Consider the following 27,595-nt stretch of genomic DNA (forward strand, 5'->3'; position numbering starts at 1 on the left):
CTTAACCAGGACAAATTCTTTTTTATTTTTAATGAAATTATGAGGGTAACATTACTTAGTAAAATTGTATAGGTATACAACACTATAATACATCATCTGTATATTGTACGATGTGTTCCTACCCCAAGTCAAGTCTCCTTTCTTCACCATTTACCCCCTTCCCCCTCTCCTACCTCCCCCAATGCCCCTTCCCCCACTCCTACCTCCCCCACTCCCCTTCCCCCTCTCCTACCTCCCCCACTCCCCTTCCCCCTCTCCTACCTCCCCCACTCCCCTTCCCCCTCTCCTACCTCCCCCACTCCCCTTCCCCCTCTCCTACCTCCCCCCACTCCCCTCCCCCCACTCCTACCTCCCCCCACTCCCCTTCCCCCACTCCTACCTCCCCCATTCCCCTTCCCCCACTCCTACCTCTCCCACTGCCCTTCCCCCACTCCTACCTCCCCCCACTCCCCTTCCCCCACTCCTACCTCCCCCCACTCCCCTTCCCCCACTCTGACCTCCCCCACTCCCCTTCCCCCACTCCTACCTCTCCCCACTTCCCTTCCCCCACTCCTACCTCCCCCCACTCCCCTTCCCCCACTCCTACCTCTCCCGACTTCCCTTCCCCCACTCCTACCTCCCCCCACTCCCCTTCCCCCACTCCTACCTCCCCCCACTCCCCTTCCCCCACTCCTACCTCCCCCCACTCCCCTTCCCCCTTTCCTACCCCCCCCACTCCCCTTCCCCCACTCCGACCTCCCCCACTCCCCTTCCCCCAATCCTACCTCTCCCCACTTCCCTTCCCCCACTCCTACCTCTCCCCACTCCCCTTCCCCCCACTCCTACCTCCCCCCACTCCCCTTCCCCCACTCCTACCTCCCCCCACTTCCCTTCCCCCACTCCTACCTCCCCCCACTCCCCTTCCCCCTCTCCTACCTCCCCCCACTCCCCTTCCCCCACTCCTACCTCCCCCCACTCCCCTTCCCCCACTCCTACCTCTCCCCACTGCCCTTCCCCCACTCCTACCTCTCCCACTGCCCTTCCCCCACTTCTACCTCCCCCCACACCCCTTCCCCCACTCCTACCTCCCACCACTCCCCTTCCCCCTCTCCTACCTCCCCCCACTCCCCTTCCCCCCACTCCTACCTCCCCCACTCCCCTTCCCCCACTCCTACCTCCCCCCAATCCTCTTCCCCCTCTCCTACCTCCCCCCACTCCCCTTCCCCCTCTCCTACCTCCCCCCACTCCCCTTCCCCCACTCCTACCTCCCCCCACTCCCCTTCCCCCACTCTGACCTCCCCCACTCCCCTTCCCCCACTCCTACCTCCCCCCACTCCCCTTCCCCCACTCCTACCTCTCCTCACTCCCCTTCCCCCACTCCTACCTCCCCCCACTCCCCTTCTCCCACTCCTACCTCTCCCCACTGCCTTTCCCCCACTCCTACCTCCCCCCACTCCCCTTCCCCCACTCCCCTTCCCCCACTCCTACCTCTCCCCACTTCCCTTCCCCCACTCCTACCTCCCCCCACTCCCCTTCCCCCACTCCTACCTCTCCCCACTGCCCTTCCCCCACTCCTACCTCCCCCCACTCCCCTTCCCCTCTGGTAATCCCCATACTATTGTCTGTGTCTATGAGGTTTTTTTAAATTTTGTTTTCTTCCTGTTGTTTAATTCCTTCATCTTTTCACCCAAGCACACAAACCCTTCTTTTCTGACAGCTGTATATCTGTTTATCTGTTAAGTCTGTTTCTATTTTGTTTTTTAGAGTACTTGTTTATTAGATTCCACGTACAAGTGAGGTGATATGGCACTTGTCTTTCTCTGCCTGGCTCAGTTCACTTATCATAATGCTCTCCAGGTCCTTGCACACTGTCTCAAAGGGTAAGATTTCCTTCCTTTTTATGGCTGAGTAGTATTCCATTGTGTAAATGCACCACAGCTCTTTCGTCCACTCCTCTACTGATGGGCACTTGGGCTGCTTCCAAATCTGGGCTATTGTGAATAACATTGCAATGAACATAGGGGTGCATATATTCTTTTGAATTAGTGTTTGGGGATTCTTCAGCTATATTCCCAGATGTGGGATCACAGGACAGATTCTTCATAACCTCATTTGTATGACATGGAGGGGAACATACCATTGTTGACTTTGTCTTATTGATGGACATTTTGAGTGTTTTCAGATTTAGTCTATTATAAACAAGGTTGCTGTGAGCAGAAACCTCTTTCTGTGCTTTGAGTTGTTTATGTAGAATAGAAGCCTGTAAGGACAGTTTTCAAATTTCATTGTGTTCTAGTTTGGGAGAAGGTGTGGGATGGGATTTTTTTTTTTAAGGAGCAACACTGCTTTTGGTTTTCTGGATGAGCCCGGGGTTAGGGAGCTGGTGTTCTTTCAGAACACAATTCAAAGGCAGTCTGGGCCCTGGACGATTGGCTCAGTGGTAGAGCATTGGCCTGGCGTGCGGAAGTCCCGGGTTTGACTCCTGGCTAGGGCACACAGGAGAAGTGCCCATCTGCTTCTCCATCCTTCCTCCTCTCTTTTCTCTCTATCTCTTTCTTCCCCTCCTGCAGCCAAAGCTCCTTTGGAGCAAAGTTGGACCGGGTACTGAGGATGGCTCCATGGCCTCTGCCTCAGGTGCTAGAATGGCTCCAGTTGCAAAGGAGCAATGCCCTAGATGGGTAGAGCATCACCCCCTGGTGGGCATGCCGGGTGGATCCTGGTCAGGCACATGCGGGAGTCTGTTTCTCTACCTCCCCGCTTCTCACTTCAGAAAAGAAAAAGAAAAAGAAAGGCAAGCTGGGCCCGGGGATAGGGTTTGCCAAACGGATCCCCGGGCAGGGGAGGGATAAAAAATAAAAGTAGCACTTTAGGGAGTAGAACATGGTGAAGTGTGCGCGATGCGTGCAGGAGAGAGTCCAAAGGCAGAGTGTTGCTCAGAGCAGGGTGAGCAAGGCGGCTGGGCTCTCGTCTCCTTGACGATGTGAGGGGTTCAGGCCCAGTGACTGCGGAGTTGCGGTGGCGGTGCTGAGAGGCTGGGAAGACAGAATCCATAGCTGTTGGAATGCTAGTAATTACACATTGTCCTTTGCTTTTTTGTTGCTGTTGTTATTGTTCAGTAACCCATGCTCCTTATAAAATAAAGTAAAACAAATTTAAATACTGCTGAAATGTATAAACCAAGGTCCACTCTTTCTCCCACTTACTTGCTTTAGAGATAGCTTTGTCACACTTTGGTTTATATGTATCTTCCTATGCATTGCCCCCCTCTGCAGATACAAATATAAATAAGAATTTATATGCATATGTTTAAAAACAGAAGTGTAAAAAAGCATACAGTTGTGGCACTTGCGGACAACTGTCTATATCGGAACTGCATGTCTTTATGTAGATGCTCTTCAAAGAGCATGCCCCTTTTCTTCGGTTTTATAAAGACATCTGTCTCCCTAACTTGATCTTAATAATATATAAACATTTTTCCTTCTGTGAAACATAAGGATGAGCAAATACAGTCCAGAAGCGCAAGGGCTAAGCTTGGCTTGCGCCCCGTGTCCTAAGTTCCAGCCCGGGGCTCCCTTTGTCAAGCAGCGTAGCACCCTTCTCTGACCTTTCATCATCCTTCTCTTATCATGGGTCTGGGAATAAAGACATGGGTGAGAAATGTTCCTCCTCATCATTATGATTAATTTGAAAATATATCCTCTTCTTTCTGTTCTTCAATTTCTCATGCACTCTGCCTTCCTAAGGCTGCACCCACCAGCCCAGACATCCTTGGAGACCGTAGAGGTGGCGGGGGGTGGCAAATGGTTAGTTCGGGGCACAGGTGGAGAAATGACGGGGCTCTCACCACCAGCCAGGATCCCGGAAACCTGTAGCCTTGAGGTAGCAAACCGTGGGAAGGTTTTCTGAAACACTCGCTGGCCTTCCTCCTCACTGAGAAAGCAGTACCTGGATAGAGTTACGTGGGTTACTAGCGAGGATGGCTGATCAGTAGAATTCTTGTCCAGTGGGGAGGACAGACTAGGCTGTGATGCAGAGTAGGTTCCAATTCTGTCCCTGTCACCTGGGAAGCTGGGTGACTGTGGGCAGACTGCTGAATGTATCTGAGTCTCTGTTATCTTGTGCATAAACGAGGGATTATTTCTGCACGTTTCATGGTGTTGGCTAAGCCCAGTGCGAATAGCCGGGCACCAGTGGGACCCAGTTTCATAACCCCCTCCTTCTAGGACCAGTTCCTATCGGAGAGGGTGGAGCTTGGTGACCCAGGGAACTCGGGCTCCTTTTCTGGCGTTCATCAATCTTTAAGGATTTCACACACCATCACTGAGAGGAGAGGGGGTTTCAGGAGCCCCCTGTCATGGTGATGGCACAGCCCTAGGTGATAAAAGGCTCTGTTCATGGTGGTTCCTTAGCTAAGCCCCTTACGCTTTCTATGAACTCGGAGAGTTGAACTTGATTCTCTCTGGGGCTCCTTCCTTCCCTTGAACAGTTTCTAAATCAATTCTGTGCTTAGGTTCCTAGTGGGAGGATCCTGAAGGTCAGCCTACCTGACAGCCAGTGAGACTCTTCCCCTCCACTCTCCTACTGGGGAGCTGTTCTTTCGTACCCAGTAAACCTTCCAGCAAAACAGCGTTCTCCGTGAGGGGGAATTTCCAGCAGGAGTGTCGTAACTAACCTCCATGATTTTGTTGTTGGCTTGTTTAGAAAACAAGCACTACCACTGAAAACATATTTGTTTCAATGATAAGATTCTAATAGGTACATAGAAGAATGGTTAGAATGCAGAGAGAGAAGAATGAAGAAGAATATCACACATAGTTATACCACCCCCAATAACCACCACTGACATACTCATATCTCCTTTTCTACATGATCCATATTCAGCAATATCATTGCAAAATCTCCGTGTAAGAAAATGGGTGAAATAGTACATACGGTTACATCAGTAGTAACTAAATGGTGCCCAGTAACCACCTCCCGAGTCCGGAATGAGAATATTGCCACGTTATAGAAGCCGTTTCCCTAACACACGATGCCTCCATTTCTCATTTTAGACCCTTCTTTCCCTGCAGAAGTAGCCATGGCCCTGGTTTTGACACTGATCATGTCCTTTCTCTTTTCTTTCTAGTGCCCACCCCCTTCTGTATACATAGAACAATTCCCTTTGTTGTTGACGGTGGGTTTTCCAGCATCTGGCATATCCCACTACCCTAGGAAAACTGATCTTCTCCACCGGTTGAAGCAAAAATGGGTGATCAGTTGGGCCACAGTTCTACTTACATTTTAGCCGCATTCAGCATGTAACCCTAAGTACTGACTGCATTGGACACTGTGGGTCCCTGAAGTTACAGCTGTGCCCTGCATCCTGGCTAGCAGAAAGCTCACAGCCTCCTTACCTCGCCAAAAAACGACGCTTTGGGTCCTGCCGCTGCGAATCCCACGAGATAACCTCCTCTAGGCACACGCGCAGGATGACCTTTCTCCTTTCCTATCGGCTCCCTGGGTGCAGGTTCTGGCCTGAGCCGCTGCTTCCCGTCCTTGGCACCCACACAGGCATATTATCGCCCCCCCCCCCAGCTAGTCCAAAACCTTTCAGGCTTTTTCTAAGGCATATTTTCAAATGTTACATTCTGAGTTCATTCTGGGTGAGAGGAAGACCTTTCAGGCAGGGCGTGGGGGGAGAGAGAGAAAGAGAACATATGTCTCTTGAGCTGCTGCCAGTCAGTGTCACTCTGGACCTTGGACCCACACAGCACCCCAGCCCAGTCGTATCTCTGTACCCGTCCTGAGAGTGTGACGGAGAGCGGTGTGCCCAGCGTCCCTCGGATCGGGAGTGACAGCCTCAGATCAGAACCCAGACGGGCAGGACTCCCGTAACTTCGATAGAAATGCTGAGAGGCCCTGGCCTGTTGGCTCAGTGGTAGAGCGTCGGCCTGGCGTGCGGGGGACCCGGGTTCGATTCCCGGCCAGGGCACATAGGAGAAGCGCCCATTTGCTTCTCCACCCCCCCCCCCTCTCCTTCCTCTCTGTCTCTCTCTTCCCCTCCTGCAGCCAAGGCTCCATTGGAGCAAAGATGGCCCGGGCGCTGGGGATGGCTCCTTGGCCTCTGCCCCAGGCGCTAGAGTGGCTCTGGTCGTGGCAGAGCGACGCCCCAGAGGGGCAGAGTGACGCCCTGGAGGGGCAGAGCATCGCCCCTGGTGGGCGTGCCGGGTGTCCTGGTCGGGCGCATGCAGGTGTCTGTCTGACTGTCTCTCCCCATTTCCAGCTTCAGAAAAATACAAATAAATAAATAAATAAATAAATAAATGCTGAGAGCACGGGCCCCCGGCAGGCTCCCTGGAGCACAGGGCCCTGCTGCACTAACCGATGACGCTGGGCCATGATGAATAATGTCCTCATGCTCTCAGCAGCCCCTAGACAACAGGACGCCCGAACTTAGAGGGATGGTGCGCACTTATCCCGGCGTCTGGCCGGTAGGTAGTGCTCGGTAAACAGCAGCTAGACAGGCTGTTGCGGAGGCTTTGGAAATTAAGACGTGAAGCATCCTGCCCTGGGGCTGGCTGGATGGTCCGTGCGTTGCTGTGGGCGGCAGGGAGGTGAGCATGTCAGAGCTGGCGCTTAATTCTCCGCCCACTTCTGTTCACATTGGGCGGGCACGGGGAGCCTCCTGGTTCAACATAGATGGCACCTGTCTCCACTCAAGGGTGGACTTTTATTTCTTCTTGTTCCTTCTCTTACATCGCTCTCTGCAGCAACAACAACAACAACAAAAATAAATAAAATATGCAAACCGCCCAAAATTGCACTCAGCATATGCTGGATAAATATATATATACCCACAGAAGCATATGTTCAGTAGCTGCTGCTCCCTGCTTTGCAAAGCCAGCTAGCTTACAGAATCATTCCTCACGCAGGGTCCGGGCGGTCCTTGAGAAGGTGTGGAGTAAGGATGCGGCCTCAAGCTGCAAGTTGAGTTTTTTAGTCACTAAGGATGGGGAGGGAACATCAGCCAGGGAGACCCAGCAGGTAGTAAGAAATCCACCTCGTGCAGAGCAGAGTACTGCCTACCACCTCCACCGTCAGGCTGTGGTTAATATTCCGAGTTCATATTCATAGCATATTTAGGACAGTGTCTGGCACGTGCTAAGCACGCTTAAGCGTGAGCTATTATTGTTATTAACGAGCTATACAAAGGCTATCTGTTATCATCACCAGACAGTTTAGAGAATGGACGTTCTTCAGGGCGCCTGGCGGATGCGCCTGGGAAGGCGTCCCTGGTCTCCCTTGTCTCAGCCCTCAGGGCTCGTGGGTACCGTATAAAAAACATCAAGGGCTGCAAGAAGGCGCATGGTTCGTTTTCTCCCTGTGCCCCCCCCCCCCTTTGAATGAATATTCCTTAAGGGCTAGGGCTAAGGCTGCATAAACTTAATGACCTGGAGGACAGTAGGCTCGGATGAGGCCAATGCTAACTGAACACCGCTCCGTTCAGGGTCCTAGGGAGCTCTGGGGACAGTTGCAGAAGGCTTGATGCTTCCCGCTAGAAGGATAACCAGCCTCCGGAAGAGGCCGTGGGGACGACCTGCCAGCAGTGTTCTCAGGGGCTGCTCCTGCAGCAACCCTTCTGCACGCTTCCCCAGCTCAGGTGCCACCTGCTGCTGTGCCCACCACCGCCTGTCCTCTGTGGAATTCCTGCCAGCCTCGTGCAGAGAACCACAGGGTGTGCAATCCCTGAGGCCCTGAGACCAGCTGCCACTGTTCTCATGGAACAGAGGAGGCCAAGAAGGGAGGTGCCCAAAGCAGGGCTTGTAGCCTGTGTCTCCCACTGCTCTGGGGTCCTCTACTGGGAAAGACGGGTAACTATATATCCAGACAGCTGGCCGGGACTGTCACGTGTATGAGCAGTCCCAGCCACGCATTTCAGCCCTGGTGCCATTCCAGCTCTGTTCTTAGGCATAGGCCATCTTGAATTGGGACTTGCCACCCTCTCAGGGTTTAGCCAATTTCTTTAGTTGGTCTAGAGCAGGGGTCTCAAACTCAACTCAGCATGTGGGCCGCAGAGCAAGATCACAGCCATTCGGCGGGCCGCACTAGGTCTACAAAAGGCAACTGTTACGCAACACTTTTCTCACTGTAGTTGAAAACAAAAAAAAATCAGTACAACAAGCACAATCGTACATGCAGTTTACTCAGTGTCACAAAACGACCAGAAACTGTAGTTCGCATCACAACTGCTGTTAACTAAGCTAATATCTAGCTAGGATGCTAGAGAAATGAAAAATACAAGTAGGCCCCTAGGCTTACTTAATTTTATCCAAAATATTTTGAACTTCGTGGATTAGTCTGCGGGCCGCACAAAATTGTTCGGCGGGCTGCAAGTTTGAGACCCCTGGTCTAGAGCGTCCTGGAGGTCAGGGACCACCGCACCTCCTGCTTCTCTGTCTCCATAGGACAGGGGGAGAGAGCATGGGCTTGGAGTCACCCACGCCATGTGTGCACCCTGGCGCAGGTCCTCGAAAGCTGAGTCGCATGGGAAAGGTATTTCCAGCCTCAAGGCTGTTTCCTTCTGCAAAATGGGGCTACCAGGAGCAAGCTCATGGAATCGCGGGCCTTCAGGAGTAGAATCAGAAAGACAGCTTAGCACCTGGCCCGCAGCAGTGGGTGTGCAGAGAGAGCATTGGAGAGTCCTTGGTCGCGTCTTCAGTGTGTGTCGAGTGCTGCCCAGATGGCTGGCATGTGGGGAAAATAGCTTGTTGGGATTTCACTAAAACTCAAGCCAGAATGAAGCAATGCATTACATTCCAGAAACTTTTACTATGCATCAAATATTGAGTGATAATAGTCGCAGTAGCTAAACTTTTGTAACAATAGGCAGTTTACCAGGTACCAGGTGCTGTGCTAGGGATATCATCAACTGTCCAATTCCTTTTTCCCATCGCGATTCTGCGTATATATCATACAAGTAGGCTCATTTTATAGGGAGAAAATTGAGACTCTGGCGTTAAGGAAGTGATTGGCTAACATTGCCCAGCTAGTAAGTGGCAAAGCCTGGCCACAGTCAAGCCCAGGCCTGCCTGACCCCATGGGTCACACCAGGTGACTCCCTGCCCTGTGCTGGGCGCTTGGAGGGGCTGAGGAGAAGACGTTGTGTTTATACGTCACACTCCTCAGACCGCCCAGAGACTCCCGAGAGGACGCACTGTGAACCAGACACCGCCCCAGCTGCTGGGAGAGCGGTCACCGCGGGACAGATGAAGCTTGTTGGCCCTGGGCATCGGAAGGAAGTAGGAACTTCTACTTGAGGGTTCTCTGTCCTGTCCGTCAGGGCACTGAGTGTTCTCGGCGACCCCAGGAGGCAGCTAAAGACAGGTGCTATAATGATGTCACTTATATGTGGAATCTAGCAAACAAAATAAACTGGCGGACAAAATAGAGAAAGAGTCAGGGTCACAGGGAACAGACTGACAGCTGTCAGAGGGGAGGAATTGGGAGACTGGATGGAAGAAGGTGAAGGGATTAGCAAATATATATATATAATATATATATATATACGTATATTATATATATATGTACATAACACAGAGACACAGACAGCAGTGTGGTGAGTCAGGAGAGGGCTGGGGTAGGCTGTGCTTGGGGCAGAGGGCGCACGATGCAGTGTGCAGGTGATGTTTTGTTGAGTTGTGCACTTGAAATCTGTACGGTTTTACAAACCAATGGCACCCTAATACATTTTTTTAAAACATAAAATGAAGTGGGGAAACCCAGATCAGAAAGGTACAGTGACTTGCCCAGAACCACACAGCCAGGAAGCAGCGGCGTCTGGATTAGAGCCCGTTGCTTGCGGTCTCCTCGGCGGCATCCCTCTGTTTCTGGGGGTCAAGAAAGGGTCTGCGGAGGGGGCTCTGTGAGCTGTGAATGGTGGAACGCACAGGGCTCTTTAAGAAGAGGAGGGCAGTCTGGCCGAGGGCAGAGCGTGGACCCTGCATACAGCAGGCACTGCTGGGTGTTTGCCTGAGCGATTTCCAGACCCAGGTGGAGGAACGGGTGAGGCAGGGTGGCTTGGGGTGGGTGTCTGGGGGCTGCCCTAGGGGCTGGGGGACAGATTCTGCCTTGTGCACTGGATGTCCCAGGCCCCCCGGTGGTGGCCGCGACTGCAGCCCTCCATTGCCTGTGGCTATTGATTCCTTCATCCTTCTTTGCATGCCTACCCCTTTCCTCCCTGTCAGCGTCACAGCCCTGCACAAATTGAGCGGCAGCCGAATTGGCATGAGTTGATTAAAACTCCCAGTAATAATGGGCTCTTGACTGTTCTGGTTGTCTAAATCAATGTCGGCAATAACGGACGGGCTAGGTGGCCTTGTTGGCAGATGGAGGCGGAGCAGGGAGAGGGCGGGGGACTGGGGACCGGCGGCGCCTTCTCCGCTCGCCCCCGTGCTGGGAAGTACGACCGGAGGCCTCCCGGGACGAGGACGGCCAGGCCACGCCGAGGGACTCGGCAGCCCCTGCTTCGCTTGTGCGGTCCTCAGTAACCTTGCCTGGAGAATGGGCGGACTTGAGTGTTGCCTCTAAGCTTTGTTGTGGGAACTCAAAGAAATAGCTCACGGAAGCAGGTTCAGCACATGGTAGGTGCTCAAGAGATACCCGTTCCGTTTCCTTCCCTGCTTCCTCCCCCACCTCTTCTCCCCAGGATGCCGTGTCTGGTCTGAGTGTCCGAGACCATATCGCCAGCCACCGCACCGAGTCCCTTCACTAGCCAGCACAGTGACCTTCCCACAAGGGTTTCAGAACCCTTGTGAAGCCCTAGCCTGTGTGAACCACTTGTGACCTCACGGCAGGCCACCTCCCTGGGGGTCGAAGGCAAGAACAGCTCAGTGGCAGTCCAGGGATCTTTCACGGTGGACGCAGTGAGCCTCTCCCGTGCCGTGGGACCTGTCACGGTGGACGCAGTGAGCCTCTCCCGTGCCGTGGGACCTGTCACGGTGGACGCAGTGAGCCTCTCCCGTGCCGGGGACCTGTCACGGTGGACGCAGTGAGCCTCTCCCGTGCCGGGGACCTGTCACGGTGGACGCAGTGAGCCTCTCCCGTGCCGTGGGACCTGTCACGGTGGACGCAGTGAGCCTCTCCCGTGCCGTGGGACCTGTCACGGTGGACGCAGTGAGCCTCTCCCGTGCCGTGGGACCTGTCACGGTGGACGCAGTGAGCCTCTCCCGTGCCGGGGACCTGTCACGGTGGACGCAGTGAGCCTCTCCCGTGCCGTGGGACCTCAGCGATTCTCTTGGCCCCCTCGGGCTTGGGTTTCCTCATCGGAAACGTGAACAGGATGATGCTGGTCCCGCCTTAGCCTTGCTGGGAAGAGGAAGGGCTGCCTGGGGTGGAATCCCTCCGACCCTCCGCATGCGTGGGGTCCACTCCCATTGCTCCTCCGTGGCTTTCCCATTTGGGGGGATGTTCCAAAGCATCCACATCATTTATCATTGTTTAAGGGCCTGCCGCTGTGATAGGCACGTGTCAGGCTGAGGATCTGACTGGTTCTCTCACGAGCCCAGGGAGGCAGGCGTTCTTTCTCCAGTGGAGACAGAGGTGTGGGAATGGAGGCGCAGAAAGGTGGGACACCCAGGAAGCAGTGGGGGGGGGGCAGCTTCCCTGGCCATGGCGGGGGGCCCGTGTGGCTGACAGTGTGCCGGGCCCTCATTCCCGTCTGACCACACCTGTGCCACGCTGTCTCACTCGGCCTTCACCGCGATCTTCCCAGGCGGTGCTGGGGGCAGGGCTGCCCCAGGCGGTGCTGTCACTCCACCTGCACTGGCGACAGGAGAGCAATCGGAAGCTTGCTGAGCCCTCGGAGGAGGACAAGGCTTTGCCCGCCGTTGGGCCCGCTTAGCGGCATCCTTGTGGTTTGTTAAAGCACGCTTGGTCACTGCGGAGGAGATTCACTTTAGCACGCTACGTCGTCCCGTTTCACCATTCAGAGTTGCGTGGACAGATACTCAGCAGGGCAGCGCTAAGAGACTTCTCCAGCTTCCTGCCGTCCAGCGCCCTCATTGTACGGTGGAGGCAGCAGACTCAGAGAGGAGGGGGTGCTTGCCTGCCGCCGCCCGGCTAGTCAGAGGTGAGGACGGGCAGAGCTGGCGCTCGGCTGTCTGGGGAGGCACTCCTGTGTGCTTACGGAGGGCCTCCCAGGGCCTGGCTTCTTATCTCCAGCATCCGTTTGCCCGCCACCTCCACTCTGAGGATGGTTTGGTCATTATCAAGTCTTCCAGCTGAAGAAGCTGAGGTTCAGAGCTGCTGAGTGACTAGCTCAGTATGAGCCAGTAAGAGGTGGGGTTTAAGGCTGGAATTCTTTCCATTAACCCACCCTGGCCCTCAGGCCCAAGGTGCCACTAGTGTCCCCAGAGCCCGGGAGAGGGGCAGGGCTCTTACCCTGGAGTCTCAGGAAATCCGCCAAGCTTATTTACTCTATATGTCACTCAGGCCCCAGGAGTACTTCCTCTGCTTTGTTAAGTTGTTTGTTTTTTGTTTCTGCTCAGAACAGCTGGTCCACCTTCTAGACCTGGGGGCGGGGTGGTAGAACAACAGCTCATTACAAATTTTGCACTCGGAACAATTTGCATTCCATAATTAATGAACATTAAAATGCATAATTACAAACAGAAACAAATGGCTTGGTAGTGACGAGAAGCTGGGCTGGGAGAGGGAGCGCAGGCTCAGGGATGGAGGAGGAGGAGGCTGGGGGAAGCGTCAGTCCAGGAGAGGAGCAGCTGGGGATGCCCTGGGTGCCCCGCCCCTCTCAGGCTCTGGGACCCAGGCCCAGGGTCTCCCTGGGGGTCCTTGTCTAACCTAGAGCAGAATGGGGACTGGGAAGCCCTGGGGCCCAGCTGACCCCCCAGACCCTGAGCTTTCTCATCTGCTTGCTGTAAAACCTCCAGGCCAAGGAGCAGCCCGCCCTCCAGGAGTGGGGTCATTATCAGACAGACCTGCCCCTTCCTTGAGCCCACTCCTAGTCCCACAGGGCCTGCCTCCCAGGGCTCCTTTTATGAGCTCTAAGAAAGTGCTTACAGATAATTGAATTCACTAACCAGTAATCTCTTTAAAGGAGAAAATCAAATCACTCCTCTGCCAACAACCCTCCAATGCCTTCCAGCTGTACTTGGAATAAACTCAAGATGCCTTCCCAGGGCTGAAGCTGGGGGTGGGGGGGGAGGTGGTGTCAGCAACTTTTTTGTATAAGAACCATGTAGTAAATATTTTAGGCATTGAAAGTCACATGCGGTCTTGTTTTTTGGTTGGTTTTTTGTTTTTTTTTTTTTTATCTTATATTCTTCCTTAAAGAAATGCAAAACTTTAAAAATGTAAGAAAGCATTCTTAGCTCTAGGGCTGTGCCAACACAGGCTGTGGGGGAGTCGATGTCTTTCTCTATTCTTTCCAGTAAATACAACTAAAAACCCTCTAGGTTATACACAAAACAAACAAAGGACTGAACAGTGAAGAAAAGAAGGCAGACCAGCGGCCCTGGCCAGTTGGCTCAGTGGTAGAGCGTCGGCCTGGCGTGCAGAATTCCCGGGTTCGATTCTCGGCCAGGGCACACAGGAGAAGCGCCCATCTGCTTCTCCACCCCTCCCCCTCTCCTTCCTCTCTGTCTCTCTCTTCCCCTCCCGCAGCCGAGGCTCCATTGGAGCAAAGATGGCCTGGGCACTGGGGATGGCTCCTTGGCCTCTGCCCCAGGTGCTAGAATGGCTCTGGTTGCAGCAGAGCAATGCCTCGGAGGGGCAGAGCATCGCCCCCTGGTGGGCAGAGCGTCACCCCTGGTGGGCGTGCCGGGTGGATCCCAGTCCGGTCGGGCGCATGTGGGAATCTGTCTGACTGTCTCCCTGTTTCCAGCTTCAGGGAAAAAAAAAAGTAAATAAAAAATAAATAAATAAAAAATAAAAATAAAAAATAAATAAAAGAAGGCAGACCAGCTAGGGATTTAGGGACCCAAAGAAAAATAAGGTGGTCTGTTTCCTGGATTTTCTCCTTCCTTCATGTGCCCTGTGGGTCAAATAAGTTTGCAAATATGATGTGTATGTTTGCTCGCTTATAGTTTGCATTGGGTGTGGGGGACAGGGGCTGTAAGCAGACAGCCTTATAGCCTAAGGCTTAGTTTTAAGACTAAACCTTTCTCACCCTTTTAATCTAAGATCTTCTCAACACTAAGCTCCCTCCCCCCACCTGTGACTGTTGCATGATGTGGGGGTCGTGCACCCTTATGAGGAATCCCATTTATGCCTCAGATAAGTGACTTTGTATCAGAGACTTCCTTATTTGTATACTGGCTTAAAGGTTTTGATTTCTACACTATTAAATGGGGCAGACCAGGGGGACTGGCTCTCTCAGCTCCTGAAATTAGCATTGCAGAGGAGAGGCAGCCAAGATGGCGGAGTGCTGAAGGAGAAGCCAGTTTGTGCAGAGTTTGTGCAGAGAGAAGGAGATGGGGAACAGAGGTGAATAAGGCTGGTGAGGTAGAAACATTTGTTTCTAGGAATACTCAGATGAGTCAGTGGCTTTGGGAGTCCTGAATAGAAAGGGAAGTGTTTTCCCACTGTGTGTATTTCTTGCCCTCTGGGTGTGAGCTAGGATTAAAGGTAATGGCCCACCAGTTCTTGGCTCCATTGTTTTATTACCGTCCGAATCAAATGCAAATCTGCGTGGGCCAGGTGGCTGTGATGGTGGCCGTGGCTACTGGCCATACATACCTCAATTTGGTGTTGAAGAAACGAGCAACTCAAAAACACAATAGGTGAAGACCAAAACGAAACAACCACCAAAAGAAATACAAGTCCCATAGCCTGCTCTCTGCAGCCAAACAAGACAGATTGTTTTTAGACAATAGCCATTCTACTTCACTCAAACATCACAGAAAAACCCTTGCCCCCTCTCTGATTCATGCTAACAAGGACCAGATAAGAGCTAAACTTCCATTCTTTCCAAGCTGTAATAAGATACTGGGAGGATGTCAGAGAAGACCAAGTTAGGAGCCAGGACATGAATCCTCACTGGAAGGTGATACGCAGCCCTCCACCCCCACCCCAAGTCCATCGGGTGTCACTAGAGATTATATGAAGGGCCTGAAGTTTCCATCCTAACATGCAACAATGAGGCACCTTTCCTCTTCCTTCGGGGGTATGGCCAGAGAAGACCTCATAGAAAGTAAGGACAATTGACTGTGGATTGTTGCATTCACCAAGCACCAGAACAAACGTCGAAGACTTTCAGGGGTTTAGATCTTACTTTATTGGCCAAGTTTAACCTACGCAGGGACGAACTCTCAAGGTGTCCGGAGACACCGTACCCACAAGGGGCTGCAAATGAGAGTCGCGCCTGGCGCTTACAGCTAGTTCCTTATATATCCTAAGTAAGCAAGCATTACACAGAAGCAGATGTGGTGGTTACCTATTCGCTAAGGGAGTTGCACATAGCATAGCAACAGGGGCTGGGTCTAGCTCATTGGCAAATTTCAAACATAAACTTCTGATAAGGGCCTCTGACCAATGGAATGCAAACGTTTGTCTTCCTTTGTTCTCAGCCTTACAGGGTCCCTATCATTACCTCCCTGTCTCTGCTTCTACACTCTGGCAATCCCAGCACACTTTCCTGAATTTAACAATTTGATCTTTTCTTGATCCTTACATGGATCAATAGTAATAAAGCCACCCATCTCCCACCCTGCCTGCTATCAGTGGAAGTCCGGTAACTAGGCACACCTACCACTCTCATCCAGGAAAAAATCAGTGAGCTCCTAGCAGGTCAATTCCCACCACCCCTCAGCAGTGAGGCGCCTTCGTTCCTGGTTATTTGTGGAGGCTACATGGGGAAACCAGGATTCTGCCTCCCTCTCAATAATAAGCAGTGCCTCTGCTTTTTCCTGTTGGAGCAGTGTCATAGGGAACCAGGTAAAATAAAATGTTTAAATAAGATCCACAGTTAGAACATAATGTCCCAAATGTACAGGTTGCCACCAAGAATCGCTTATCATACCAAGAATCAGGGAACTCTAAATCAGAATGGAAAAAAAAAAAAAGGACAACAGATAGATGTCACTCCAAGATAACAAAGATCTTAGAATTAACTGACCAATATGTTAAAATGGCCATCATAAAATGTTTAAATAAGCTATTACAAGCAGAAAATGAGAAAAATAAAAAAAGTCTCAACAAATAAATAGAAGATTTAAATGAAAGACAAACGGTAATTATAAACGGAAAATATACAATAATAGAAATAAAAAAACAACAGTGGGTTAACTCAACAGCATGTGGAAAGGACGGGAAATAATCAGTGATCTTAAAAACAGAACACTAGAAAAGACATACTCTAAACATCCAGAGAAAGTAGACTGAAAAAGAAAATGAACACAGTTTCAAGAACTAACACTTGTGTCATTGGCATTCTAAAAAGAGGAAAAAACAAGAGAGTGGGACTCAAAAATTATGCAAAGAAAGAATGGCTAAAAACTTCTCAAAGTTGGCCCTGGCCGGTTGGCTCAGTGGTAGAGCGTCAGCCTGGCGTGCAGAGGTCCCGGATTCGATTCCCGGCCAGGGCACACAGGAAAAGCGCCCTTCTGCTTCTCCACCCCTCCCCCTCTCCTTCCTCTCTGTCTCTTTCTTCCCCTCCCGCAGGGAGGCTCCATTGGAGCAAGGATGGCCCGGGTGCTGGGGATGGCTCCTTGGCCTCTGCCCCAGGCGCTGGAGTGGCTCTGATCGCAGCAGAGCAACACCCCGGAGGGGCAGAGCATCGCCCCCTGGTGGGCAGAGCGTCGCCCCCTGGTGGGCGTGCCGGGTGGATCCCGGTTGGGCGCATGCGGGAGTCTGTCTGACTGTCTCTCCCCATTTCCAGCTTCGGAAAAATACAAAAAAGAAAAAAAAAAAACTTCTCAAATTTGGCACAATACATAAACACTCAGATTCAAAGAGCTGAGTAAACCCCAACCACAATAAACACAAAGATATCTACACCAACATATCATAATCAAATTTCTGAAATTATTTTTAGTTTTTCAAGAAAAGTGCCTTAAAAGCAAAGAGAGAAAAATGTGAGGGAGAAACACAGTTCGGATGACGGAAATGATCATGAAAAGCCGTGGGAGCCAGAAGGAAGTGTTGAATGAAAAAGAACTGTCAACTCAGAGTCCTATGTCCAGTGAAATATCTTTTAATCTTGATTTTTTTTTTTTTTTTTTACACAGGGACAGAGAGAGAGTCAGAGAGAGGGATAGATAGGGACAGACAGACAGGAACGGAGAGAGATGAGAAGCATCAATCATCAGTTTTTCATTGCGACACATTGATTGCTTTCTCATATGTGCCATGACCACGGGCCTTCAGCAGACTGAGTAACCCCCTGCTCGAGCCAGTGACCTTGGGTCCATGCTAGTGAGCTTTCTGCTCAAGCCAGATGAGCCCGCGCTCAAGCTGGCAACCCTGGGGTCTCAAACCTGGGTCTTCCGCATCCCAGTCTGACACTATCCACTGTGCCACCGCCTGGTCAGGCTGAAATATCTTTTAATAATGAAAAAAATATATATTAAAAGTATTCTCATGTGAATGAAAACTAAGAGAATTTATGGCTAGAAGAATTACTCCAAAAAAAAAAGGGTGTGGGGGGGCTAACAAATTAAAAATTTTCCAAGCATAAAGGAAATGATAAAAGAAGGAATCTTGAAATATTATGAAAGAAGAGAGGACAGTTAGCAAATATATGTGTAAATGCAATACACCTTTTTTTTCCCCCTTGAGTTTTCTACATTGTGTTAGCTGGTTAAAGCTAAAATGATTGCTAGTCTGATGTGGTTGTAAATGTATTTAGAGAAATATTGAAGAAATTTATGTTATAAATGAAAGAGGATAAGGAGGCATTAGGGAGACAAGGCTTGTATCTATCACTTCAACTGATAAAATGATGACACCAGTGAGCTGTGATAAGACACGCAAACCTGGAACAACCACTAAAAACCATATAAAGACATACACTCAAAAACACTAGAAGAACTCGAAAGGGAATCCTAAAAATGTTCAAGTAACCCACAGGGAGACAAGAAAAAGAAAGCAGAAAAATGCAGTCCGGAGGTAAGGAAACAAAATTTAAAAGGTAGACTTATATCCCCAAATATCAATGAACACATTAAATGTAAATGAATTAAGTACACAAATTAAAAGATAGACATTGGCAGAGTGGATTAAAAAACATAACCCAATTATATGTTTTCTAAAAGAAATTCACTTTACATATAACTCTTTAGGCAGGTTGAAAGGAAACAGATAGGAAAAGGCCTGTACAAATCAAACAAAAGTGGTCAAAGCTATATTAATGTCAGAGAAAGTAAGCATTAAAGCAAAGAAAGTTACCAGAGAGGGGCATTATATGATTGTGAAAGGGTCATCCGCCAGAAATACATACCAACCCTAAATGTCTACGCATCCAGCTACAGAGCTGCGAAATATATGGAGTAAAACCCAGTAGAACTCCCTGACCTGTGGTGGTGCAGTGGATCAAGTGTCGACCTGGAATGCTGAGGTTGCCTGTTCGAAACCCTGGGCTTGCCCTGTCAAGGCACATATGGGAGTTGATGCTTCCTGCTCCTCCCACCTTCTCTCTCTCTCTCTCTCTCTCCTCTCTAAAATGAATAAATAAAGTCTTAAAAAAAAGCAGTAGGACTGAAAGGGAAAATAGACAAGTTCACATTAATAGTTGGATACTTTAACAGTCCTCCCTCAACAACTGATGGAAAAATAAGACAGAAAATCAGCAACATGATAGAATAACTGAATAATATTATCAACCAAAAGAATCTAGCTAACATTTATAGAACCCATTGCCCACCAACAACAGAGTACACATTCTTTTTAAGAGCCTCCGGACCACATACCAAAATAGACCATATCTTGGGCCATGGAAAATCTCAACAAATTTAAGAATTTACTAAATAGTTAGGCATCCCCAAACTACGGCCCGCGGGCCGCATGCAGCCCCTGAGGCCATTTATCCGGCCCCCACTGCACTTCCGGAAGGGGCACCTCTTTCATTGGTGGTCAGTGAGAGGAGCACTGTATGTGACGACCCTCCAACGGTCTGAGGGACAGTGAACTGGCCCTCTGTGTAAAAAGTTTGGGGACCCCTGATTATTAAAGCATGCAGTGTGTTGTTCTCCAGACATAATAGGGTCAAACCAGAAAGTAATAACAGATAATAGAAAAATGTCTAAATAGTTGGGAATGACACAACATACTTCTAGATAACCCACGAGTTGAAGAGGAAGTCTCAAAGGAAATAAAACAACAGCAACACTGAACTGAAAGAAATAAAAAATAACAAAATTTGTGGGACACAGGTAGTATGGTGATCTATCCCTTTACTTGTAACTTATAAGGCAAAAAAAGGAAACAGAAGGCATACCAAACAGAAAGGAAGGACTAAAACTACCCACACTGGCAGATCACGTAATTGTCTAAATAGAAATTCCCCAGAAATTTACCTAAAGGACCCTAGAAGTAATGAGTGTCTTCAGCCAGGTCTCAGACTATAAGAAAAATGCTCAACGTATTGGTTGTACTTCTATATCCTGACAATGAACAGGATAGACACTGAAATAAAAAATACAAGACCATTTTCAATCCCTAAAAGATAATGAAGTACTTAGATGTAAATCTAACAAACTATGAATGGTACATGTATGCTGGAAACTGTAAAATGTTAATGAAAGATAGATTTAACAAAACATCTAAAAAAGTGGAAAGACATCTGGTATTCATGGATGGGAAGACTTGACAAAGTACCCTGCAGGTGCCCATTCACTCCAAATTGGCCTAAATGTTTTAATATAACCCCTATCAAAACCTCAGCATGATTTTTTTTTATAGATAAAGACAAGATTTTTATGAAATGTATATGGAAGGGCAAAGGAACTAGAATAAGCAAGACTTGTTTTGAAAAAGTATGAAGTAGAAGGAGTCAACTCTATTTCTAGACATGTATAGCTATAGTAACCCAGACTGTGTCGAGTTAGTAAGAGAACAGACATATACAGATCCATGGAACAGCGGGGAAAACGTAGAAATGCCCCCAGGCAAAATAAGCTCTTTTCTTTTTCTTTTTCTTTTTTTTTCAGAAATGCAAAAGCAATTTAATGGAGGAAAGAGAACCTTCTCAGAAAAGGCTGCTGGAGCAAGGACATTTTCATAGACAAAAAAAAAAAATTAAACCTCAGGGTTGAGTCTCACACCTCATGCAAAAAATTAACTCAAAATACATCGCATAATTAACTATAAAACATAATGCTGTTAACATTTCTAGGACACACACGTACACACACGTAAACATGGAAAAAATCTTTGTGATCTGGGCTTGACAAAACGTTCTTAGAGTCCAAAGTATGATCCATAAAAGAGAACATAATAATTTGGATTTTATCAAAATTAAAAATAATGTGTGGTCTGTGAAAGCTCATTTGAAGGTAAGACAAGTTACAGAGTCCTAGAGAAAATATTTGTAAACCACATGTCTGACAAAAGTCTGGTGTCTGGAATATATAAAGAATTTTCAAAACTTAATAGTAAAAAACAAAACAAAACAAAACAAAACTCAGTCCAATTAGAAAATGGGCAAAAGATATCAAGGGACATCTCACTGCAAAGGATCTACAGACTGCAAATAAACACAGAAGATGTTCAGCATCATTAGCCATCAGGGAAATGCAAATTAAAACCACAGTGCGGTAGTAGCACTATCTGCCTATCGGGATGGCTAAAATAAAAAATACTGACAACATCAAATACTGAGAAGTATGTGGAGAAACTGGGTTGCTTATACATTGCTCCTGGGGATTTACAGTAGCACCACCACCCCAGAAAAGTTTGACAGCTTTCTAAAAAGGAAATTGAAAAAATATCTACTGTATTCATTTATTGAGTACCTATTATGTACTGGGTTTGAGCTAGGCACTTTATTTAGGTTGTTTTTACATAGTCTCTGGAAATGCCTCCAAGAAAGGCATTGCCCCGTATTTCCCCACATATAAGGCGCACCATTTTTCGAAAATTTTGGGGTCTAAAAACTGGGTGCATCTTAAACGGTTGTAGATTTTTTTTTACTTGCGCTTCCCACTTTTTCGCGTTTGCTTTTGCGCTCATTGTGGAAGACAGTGATGCGTCATCAGACACAGGTGAGGACAAGCTAATGGATGGGAGTTTTGACAGTGATGAGGAGTTGTATGAATTTTATGATGAATAAAACTTGAGTTCAATAACTTTATGTAATACATTTTTTTTTTCCAAAATTCGGGCCCCAACATTAAGGTGCATCTTATACATGGAAGTGTCTTGTACATGGAGAAATATGGTAATATTCTCCTGAGGAGGCTCTCTCGGTGCTCAGAGTCAGAAAGCCTATAGGAAACCTAGGTCTGCTTTCAGCCCCCTTCCCCCCATTCCTGATTCCAAGCCTTCTCCCCATGTAAAAAGAGGAAGCTGAGGCTCCAAGGCCACGAGACAAGCGAGTGCCGGTGCCTGGGCACCAGAAGAGGGTTCTGCTCTTCCTTCTAGTTTACTAGGGCGTCTCCCTCCTGCTCCACGGACATCTCTCTAAGACTTCCCCAAGGCATCCCTACTCCAATATTCATATCAGCAGAGTTTTCATTTTCCCTTTCACAATTTCCTTTACTTCTTCATGCTTGTTCTATAACCAGTTCCTTGTGTGGCAGATATGTATATTTCTTATCCCTGAAACTATGTAGAGTCTAAGTTCCTTCAAAATACCCAGAACAGCAGCTACCGCTTGCTGAGCACTTTGCTAAGCACTTGAGCCATTTCTCATTGTATTAGTAATCTGTTGCTGTGTAACAAATGACCCCCAAAATCAAACAGGTTAAAACAGAAAACACTGTTGACTAGTTTCCTAGGGGCTCCTGTTCCACATTACTGCGAACTGGGTGGTGTGAGACAACAGAAACTTACTCTCTCACAGGTCTGGGGTCTGGACATCTGAGAGCAAGATGTCAGCAGGGCTGTCCTCCACCCAGAGGTTCTGGGGGAGAACCCTTTCTCGCCTCTTCCAGCTTCTGGTGGCTGCAGCCTTTGCTGGCGTATGGCCACGTCCATCCAATCCCTGCTCTACCTCACATGGCTTCCTCCTCTGTGTGTGTAATCTCTCTGTGCCCCTCTAATCAGGACATTTGTGACTGCTTTTAGTCCTACCTGGCTAATCTAGGGTGAACTCCTCATCGAGAACCTGAATTATATCCCATGTGGAAAAACTGTCCCATAGAAGGTAGCATTCACAGTTCCCGTGGATTAGGACAGGGACATACCTTTAGGAGCGTGATCAGCCCACCGCATACCGCATAAGTTTGCTATAAAGTCTCACTAAGTAAAAACAGGCAAAGTGTTTAAAATTATATCTGGGCTATAGAATATAATATTTTAAAATTTTTATTTAGAAAATTAAATTTAGCCCTGGCCGGTTGGCTCAGTAGTAGAGAGTCGGCCTGGCGTGCAGAGGTCCCGGGTTCGATTCCCGGCCAGGGCACACAGGAGAGGCGCCCATCTGCCTCTCCACCCCTCCCCCTCTCCTTCCTCTCCCGCAGCGAGGCTCCATTGGAGCAAAGATGGCCCGGGCGCTGGGGATGGCTCCTTGGCCTCTGCCCCAGGCGCTGGAGTGGCTCTGGTCGCAAAAGAGTGACGCCCCCTGGTGGGCAGAGCATCGCCCCCTGGTGGGCAGAGCATCGCCCCTGGTGGGCGTGCCGGGTGGATCCCGGTCGGGCGCATGCGGGAGTCTGTCTGACTGTCTCTCCCCGTTTCCAGCTTCAGAAAAATACAAAAAAAAAAAAAAAAAAAAGAAAATTAAATTTAATGGGTTATATTGATCAATAAGAGTACAGAAGTGTCAGGTAAGTATTGCTATAGTATTTGAACTGTTGGTTGTGTTGTGTGCCCATCACCCAAAGTCACATCATTTTTTGTCACTGTATATTTGTCCCTCTTTGCTTCCCTTCCCTACCCTCCTCTTTCACAGCTCCCTCCTCGTGATAACCACCTCACTTTTATCGATGTCCCTGAGTCTCAGTTTTATATCCCACCTACCTGTGAAATCAGAGAGTTCTTAGCTTTTTCTGACCCACTTATTTCACTTAGTATAACAACAGCACATCATTTTTGAAAGAACGAAAGTGAGTCAGCGGGGCTGGAAAGCACTGGACGTCATCTCCTGCCCCAGTAAATCCGCTGTTACCTGGGGAGAAGGTCAGGCGGTTGTTCCGCCCACCGCTCATCACTGGGTCTCTGCCCACAGACGGACAGACCAGCCCCAGTTCCCGCCAATGGCTCCAAATGACCCCGTGACCAGGTGCCCTCCTGGCCAACAGCGAATGTTCCCAGAGAAGCGGAGGCTTTTCCCCGAGCTTGTATTAATATGTACAGCACTTCGCTCACATGGAAAATTGATTTTTTTTTTCTTTTTAAGCACAAAAATGTGGCCGGTTTTATAACCTTTCTGCTGCTTGACAAAGGCCATTTATAACCTCCTTCCTCCATCACCCTTCCTGGCACCGGTCCCCAACGTCTCGAAGAACTCCGAGTCGCGTTTGTAATTAGGAATTCTTCTTAAGCAAAACTTAATTTCCAAGAGGGCTGACCTTTTGCTTGTTGCTGTGTTTTTTTGTAAATTAGTTTTTGGTGTGTGCCTGTTGTTCAGGGGGGAAGGGACCAGGGAGCTGGGTGGGAAGGGGGGATGCATTGGCGGGGGGGGGGGGGGGCGTTTTAATCAGCTCTGTTCAGTGATGGATGGGGAGGGCCAGGCTCTGGGTGTTCATCTTTGTGGACAGGAAATGCCAGCCGGGTGGCTGAAATTAAAACCTAGTACCTCATTTTCTCTCCTGAACACAGGAGAGTTGGAACGGCCTCTCCATCTGCTAGACTGGAGACGGGCCCGGCTTCCTCCAGCGGCGGAAAACTAAATTAAATAAACAGCCGGTTGTCCCTCCAGTCAAGGAGCTTCCTTTCACGGAGCCCCTGGCGGGCGCTGGGCACACCGACGAGAGCCCTCGTCTGAGGTTGGAATCACTGAAGTTTCTTAGGGTCCAGAGGGCAGCCGGGGGGGGGGGGCCATGGAGGCCTGTGCCCATAGCCGGGCAGAGGACCTGGCCTGTCAGCTTCAGGAAGGTTTATCGCTGTTGTTTGAAATTCATTTGTGTATTTAAGCCAGGAGAGGGATGCCCTTTAGAAAGACGATCCCGGTAGCCATTAGGAGGATGGTGTGGAGGAGGTCCAGGCGGGAGGCCAGCAAACTGGTTCGGAAGCCTGTGAAGTCTCCTGAGGTTTCTGTGCGGGTAGGTGTCCCATTCAGGGCTTCAGGCCCCAAACTGGAGAAGTAATGGCTTTCAGACAGGAAGGAAGAGAACTTGCATTGGATGGGCACCATATTGGTGCCAAGTTTTGAAGTATGATATACATACACCTCCAGGATCCAACTTCAGCTTCATCGCAATTCATAGGTGTAGGTGCTGTGCCCATTGAACAGATCAAAAGGTTGAGGCTCAGACAGGGTATCTTGCCCAGGATCACACAGGGAGAAGGGGAAGAGCTTGACTGTAAACTCCGATTGGGTAGGAGCTCTTTAAAATGACCTGGCTGTGTCTCTAAGTGACCTTTATATCATAGCAGCAGGCCTGACTGGACAATGATAAGCACGATAATGAGGGTGGTCCCAGCAACGGCAATGTTAATAGCCGCTGGTATTTGCTCTGTGGTTGCCCCGTGAGCCACAGCCTGTGAAGCACTTTGTGGACCTTCTCTCTCTTTGTTTTCACAGTTCAATGAGGCAGGTGCTGACAAATGTCCCATTTTACAGGTGGGCACCCTGAGATTCAGGGAGGTCAAGGGACTCCATCCGAGGCCACACAGCTGTTCGGTGGTCAGAGGAGATTTGGAACTTGTCTCATCCTACCTGACACACGTCCCTTCTCAGAAGGAGGGAGGGGAGGGTGGGAGGGGACACGCCACCTCCTCGGCCATAACCCCCTCGCTGCCGTCTCTCTGAACAGTGTCCCGACGAGCTGAGGCCTATGAAGGATGGCACCGGCTGCTACGACCACTCCAAAGGCATCGACTGCTCTGACGGTTTTAACGGGGGCTGTGAGCAGCTGTGCCTACAGCAGACGCTGCCTCTGCCCTACGACGCCAGCTCCAGCACCATCTTCATGTTCTGCGGGTGAGTGTCCCCGAGGCCCAGGCTCTCCCTTCACAGGGGCGGGGGAGGCGGAGCACCAGTCTGGAAGGGCAGCTTGGCCGGGCTGGGCCCGACCTTCCACAGAATGGTCTTTTTACCTTTGCTCTTGCAGCCCAAGAAACAGGAAGCAAGGGTATCTATAACCTCCGGTTGGGTATTGGGAGGAAGAATCAAGAATTGGGTAATAAGTATTATAAATGTAATTCATGCCCAGCTTGCCTGCAAGGGTGGGGATTAGTTTCTGCTACAGCCGCCTGCCCCGTCTGCACCCCGTGAAGGGCTGGTTGGTGCAGTTAGGAGACAAAGGCAGGCACTGTGAAGGCGTCACTACAAAGTCATCAGGGGCTGCAATGCTGTGTCTGCAGAAATTGAGCAAGTTCCAGTTAGGGCTTAGCCTCTCTGTGCCCCAGTGCCCTTAGCTGTAGGGATCATTCACTGGGGGAGGGCAGATGGAAGGGAAACTGCAGACACATACCAAGAACTCAGTGGAGTTTTAAAATCAGTCTGAGACAGAAAGAAGGGGCACCCTCCTACCAACCTGCTGAGCAGCCTGCGACAGATCCCTTTCCCTCTCTGGGCAAGTTTGACCACCTATGAGATGAAACTTTTGGACAACAGTGCCCACGCTTTCTTCCAGTTGACTTCATTTTCCATAACCGAGGACTCAGTGGTCATTTCCCAGTCATACCTAGCATCCAGCATAGTGCTTGGTCCTCGGCAGTCACTCAGGAAAACGGCCGCCGTTTTTCTTCTCATCGTTCCTTTGCTGATGACGTCTTCGTATTAGAAAACTTCCTCGTCTTTTGACATCCCATGACTCGGAAAAATAACCCTATGCTCAGGGAGAATGTTCATCATCGATGTATGCACAGTGCATCACTAAGATGGAATAAGGCGTGGGGCAAACTTTTCAGTCTTGCATGCTTCTGAAAAGGGGGCAGAGAAGTGTGTGTGGGTTTCATCTCAGTTTCACAGAAAATTAATTTCACCTGCTTGGTTCTAACCCAGGGAGGGGGTCCGGTTTTCCTTGTGGGGCTTATTTCAGGGTCTCTTTCTGTCCCAGCAACCCTTAGGGCTGCAGGTGCCTTGGAGCAGGTGTTGGAGGACCTCACCTGAGGCCCTAGATAGGCATCGTTGAAATAAATAAGAAATAAATTAGTGTATGCAGACCTGAATTTATAGCAGTCTCTCCTCAGCTTAAGGGACTGCAGAGCAGTGCTGAGTAAATTATGCATGGGCTTAGATCTGAGGTCTGAATACAGAATGAGGCGTGTTCTTGCCATTGTTCTTTTTCACCCTGTGTACTTTGTGGGAGGTGCCCTTCGGTTGCAGATGACAACAGGAACAGTCACAGCCATGGCGGATTTTGACACAGAAGCTGTCCATAGCACATGGCAGTGGTCAAGAGGAATCAACAGACTCAGGTTCTCCTCCTAGCTAAGAACTTTACATTTAATAAAACCCCATTAAGTTTAAGGAAGGTGCCCAAGGTCCTATGGCTAGTAGTGTCGTACACCGCCTCTTTGCTCTGTGACCTTGAACAAGGTGTTTAATGTCTCTGTGCCTCAGTTTCCTCATCTGTAAAATAGGGATGATAATAGTATGTCTCTGTAGAGTTGTGATGAGGATTAAAAGCATTGCATTAATTACATCACAATTTACAGGAATCTTTGTAAATTCCTTTGTGCCAGCGGTCTGTGCAGTTAGCACTGTATGTGTTTGTTAAATATAAGGAATGATTGTAATGACAATAGCCCCCAAGTTTCTCAGGAACCATCGGCGCTCAACCTCTTGGTTTTCAAGTCTGTGAAACAAAGGGGAACTAACCTTCCTTACAGGGGCAGGCCTCTGAAAGCCTGAAATTAGATCGAATGGGTAGGAGTACTTTCTGAGCTATTGAAGTCCATTCAAAAGATGATAAAAAGGAAAAAGAAAAAGAAAAGAAAAGCCAGGTCTCCTAAAACCAAAGATATTGTCAATATATTTTGAAAATTGTTTATTAAGGATGCAAATGAGAAGGTAGCCACATTGGTTGGAAGCACTATAAACAAAACAATGAAAGCCATTAGCAGGTACTTGTACAAAAGTGGGCCCAAAAGAAGTGGTATGCCATCAGTAGATGGGTGGATGAAAAAATCGCTGTGGTACATTTATACAATGGAATACTATGCAGCAATAAAAAGGAAGGCAATCTCAGCTCTGCAACAGCAAGGATGGACCCAAAAAGTATTATGTTGAGTAAAATGAGCCAGTCATAGAAAGAGAAGTACCATATGATTTCACTTATATGTGGAATCTAGTGAACAAAATAAACTAACAAACAAAATAGAAACAGATTCATAGATACAGAGAACAGACTGACAGCTG

General features: G+C 49.2%; 1 protein-coding gene across 5 annotated transcripts in view; it reads left to right on the forward strand.

Annotated features, from left to right (window-relative positions):
* Positions 1 to 27,595, forward strand: part of ASTN2 (astrotactin 2) — a 907,524-nt gene that overhangs the window by 529,281 nt on the left and 350,648 nt on the right. For all 5 annotated transcript variants that reach the window (XM_066367319.1, XM_066367321.1, XM_066367320.1 and 2 more), the window contains one exon: positions 25,044 to 25,210. In XM_066367319.1, coding sequence (XP_066223416.1) covers positions 25,044 to 25,210 — 167 coding nt within the window. The remainder of the gene's footprint in view (positions 1 to 25,043; positions 25,211 to 27,595) is intronic.

This window comes from Saccopteryx leptura, chromosome 2 (assembly GCF_036850995.1).
Source record: "Saccopteryx leptura isolate mSacLep1 chromosome 2, mSacLep1_pri_phased_curated, whole genome shotgun sequence".
Taxonomy (NCBI): Eukaryota; Metazoa; Chordata; class Mammalia; order Chiroptera; family Emballonuridae; genus Saccopteryx; species Saccopteryx leptura.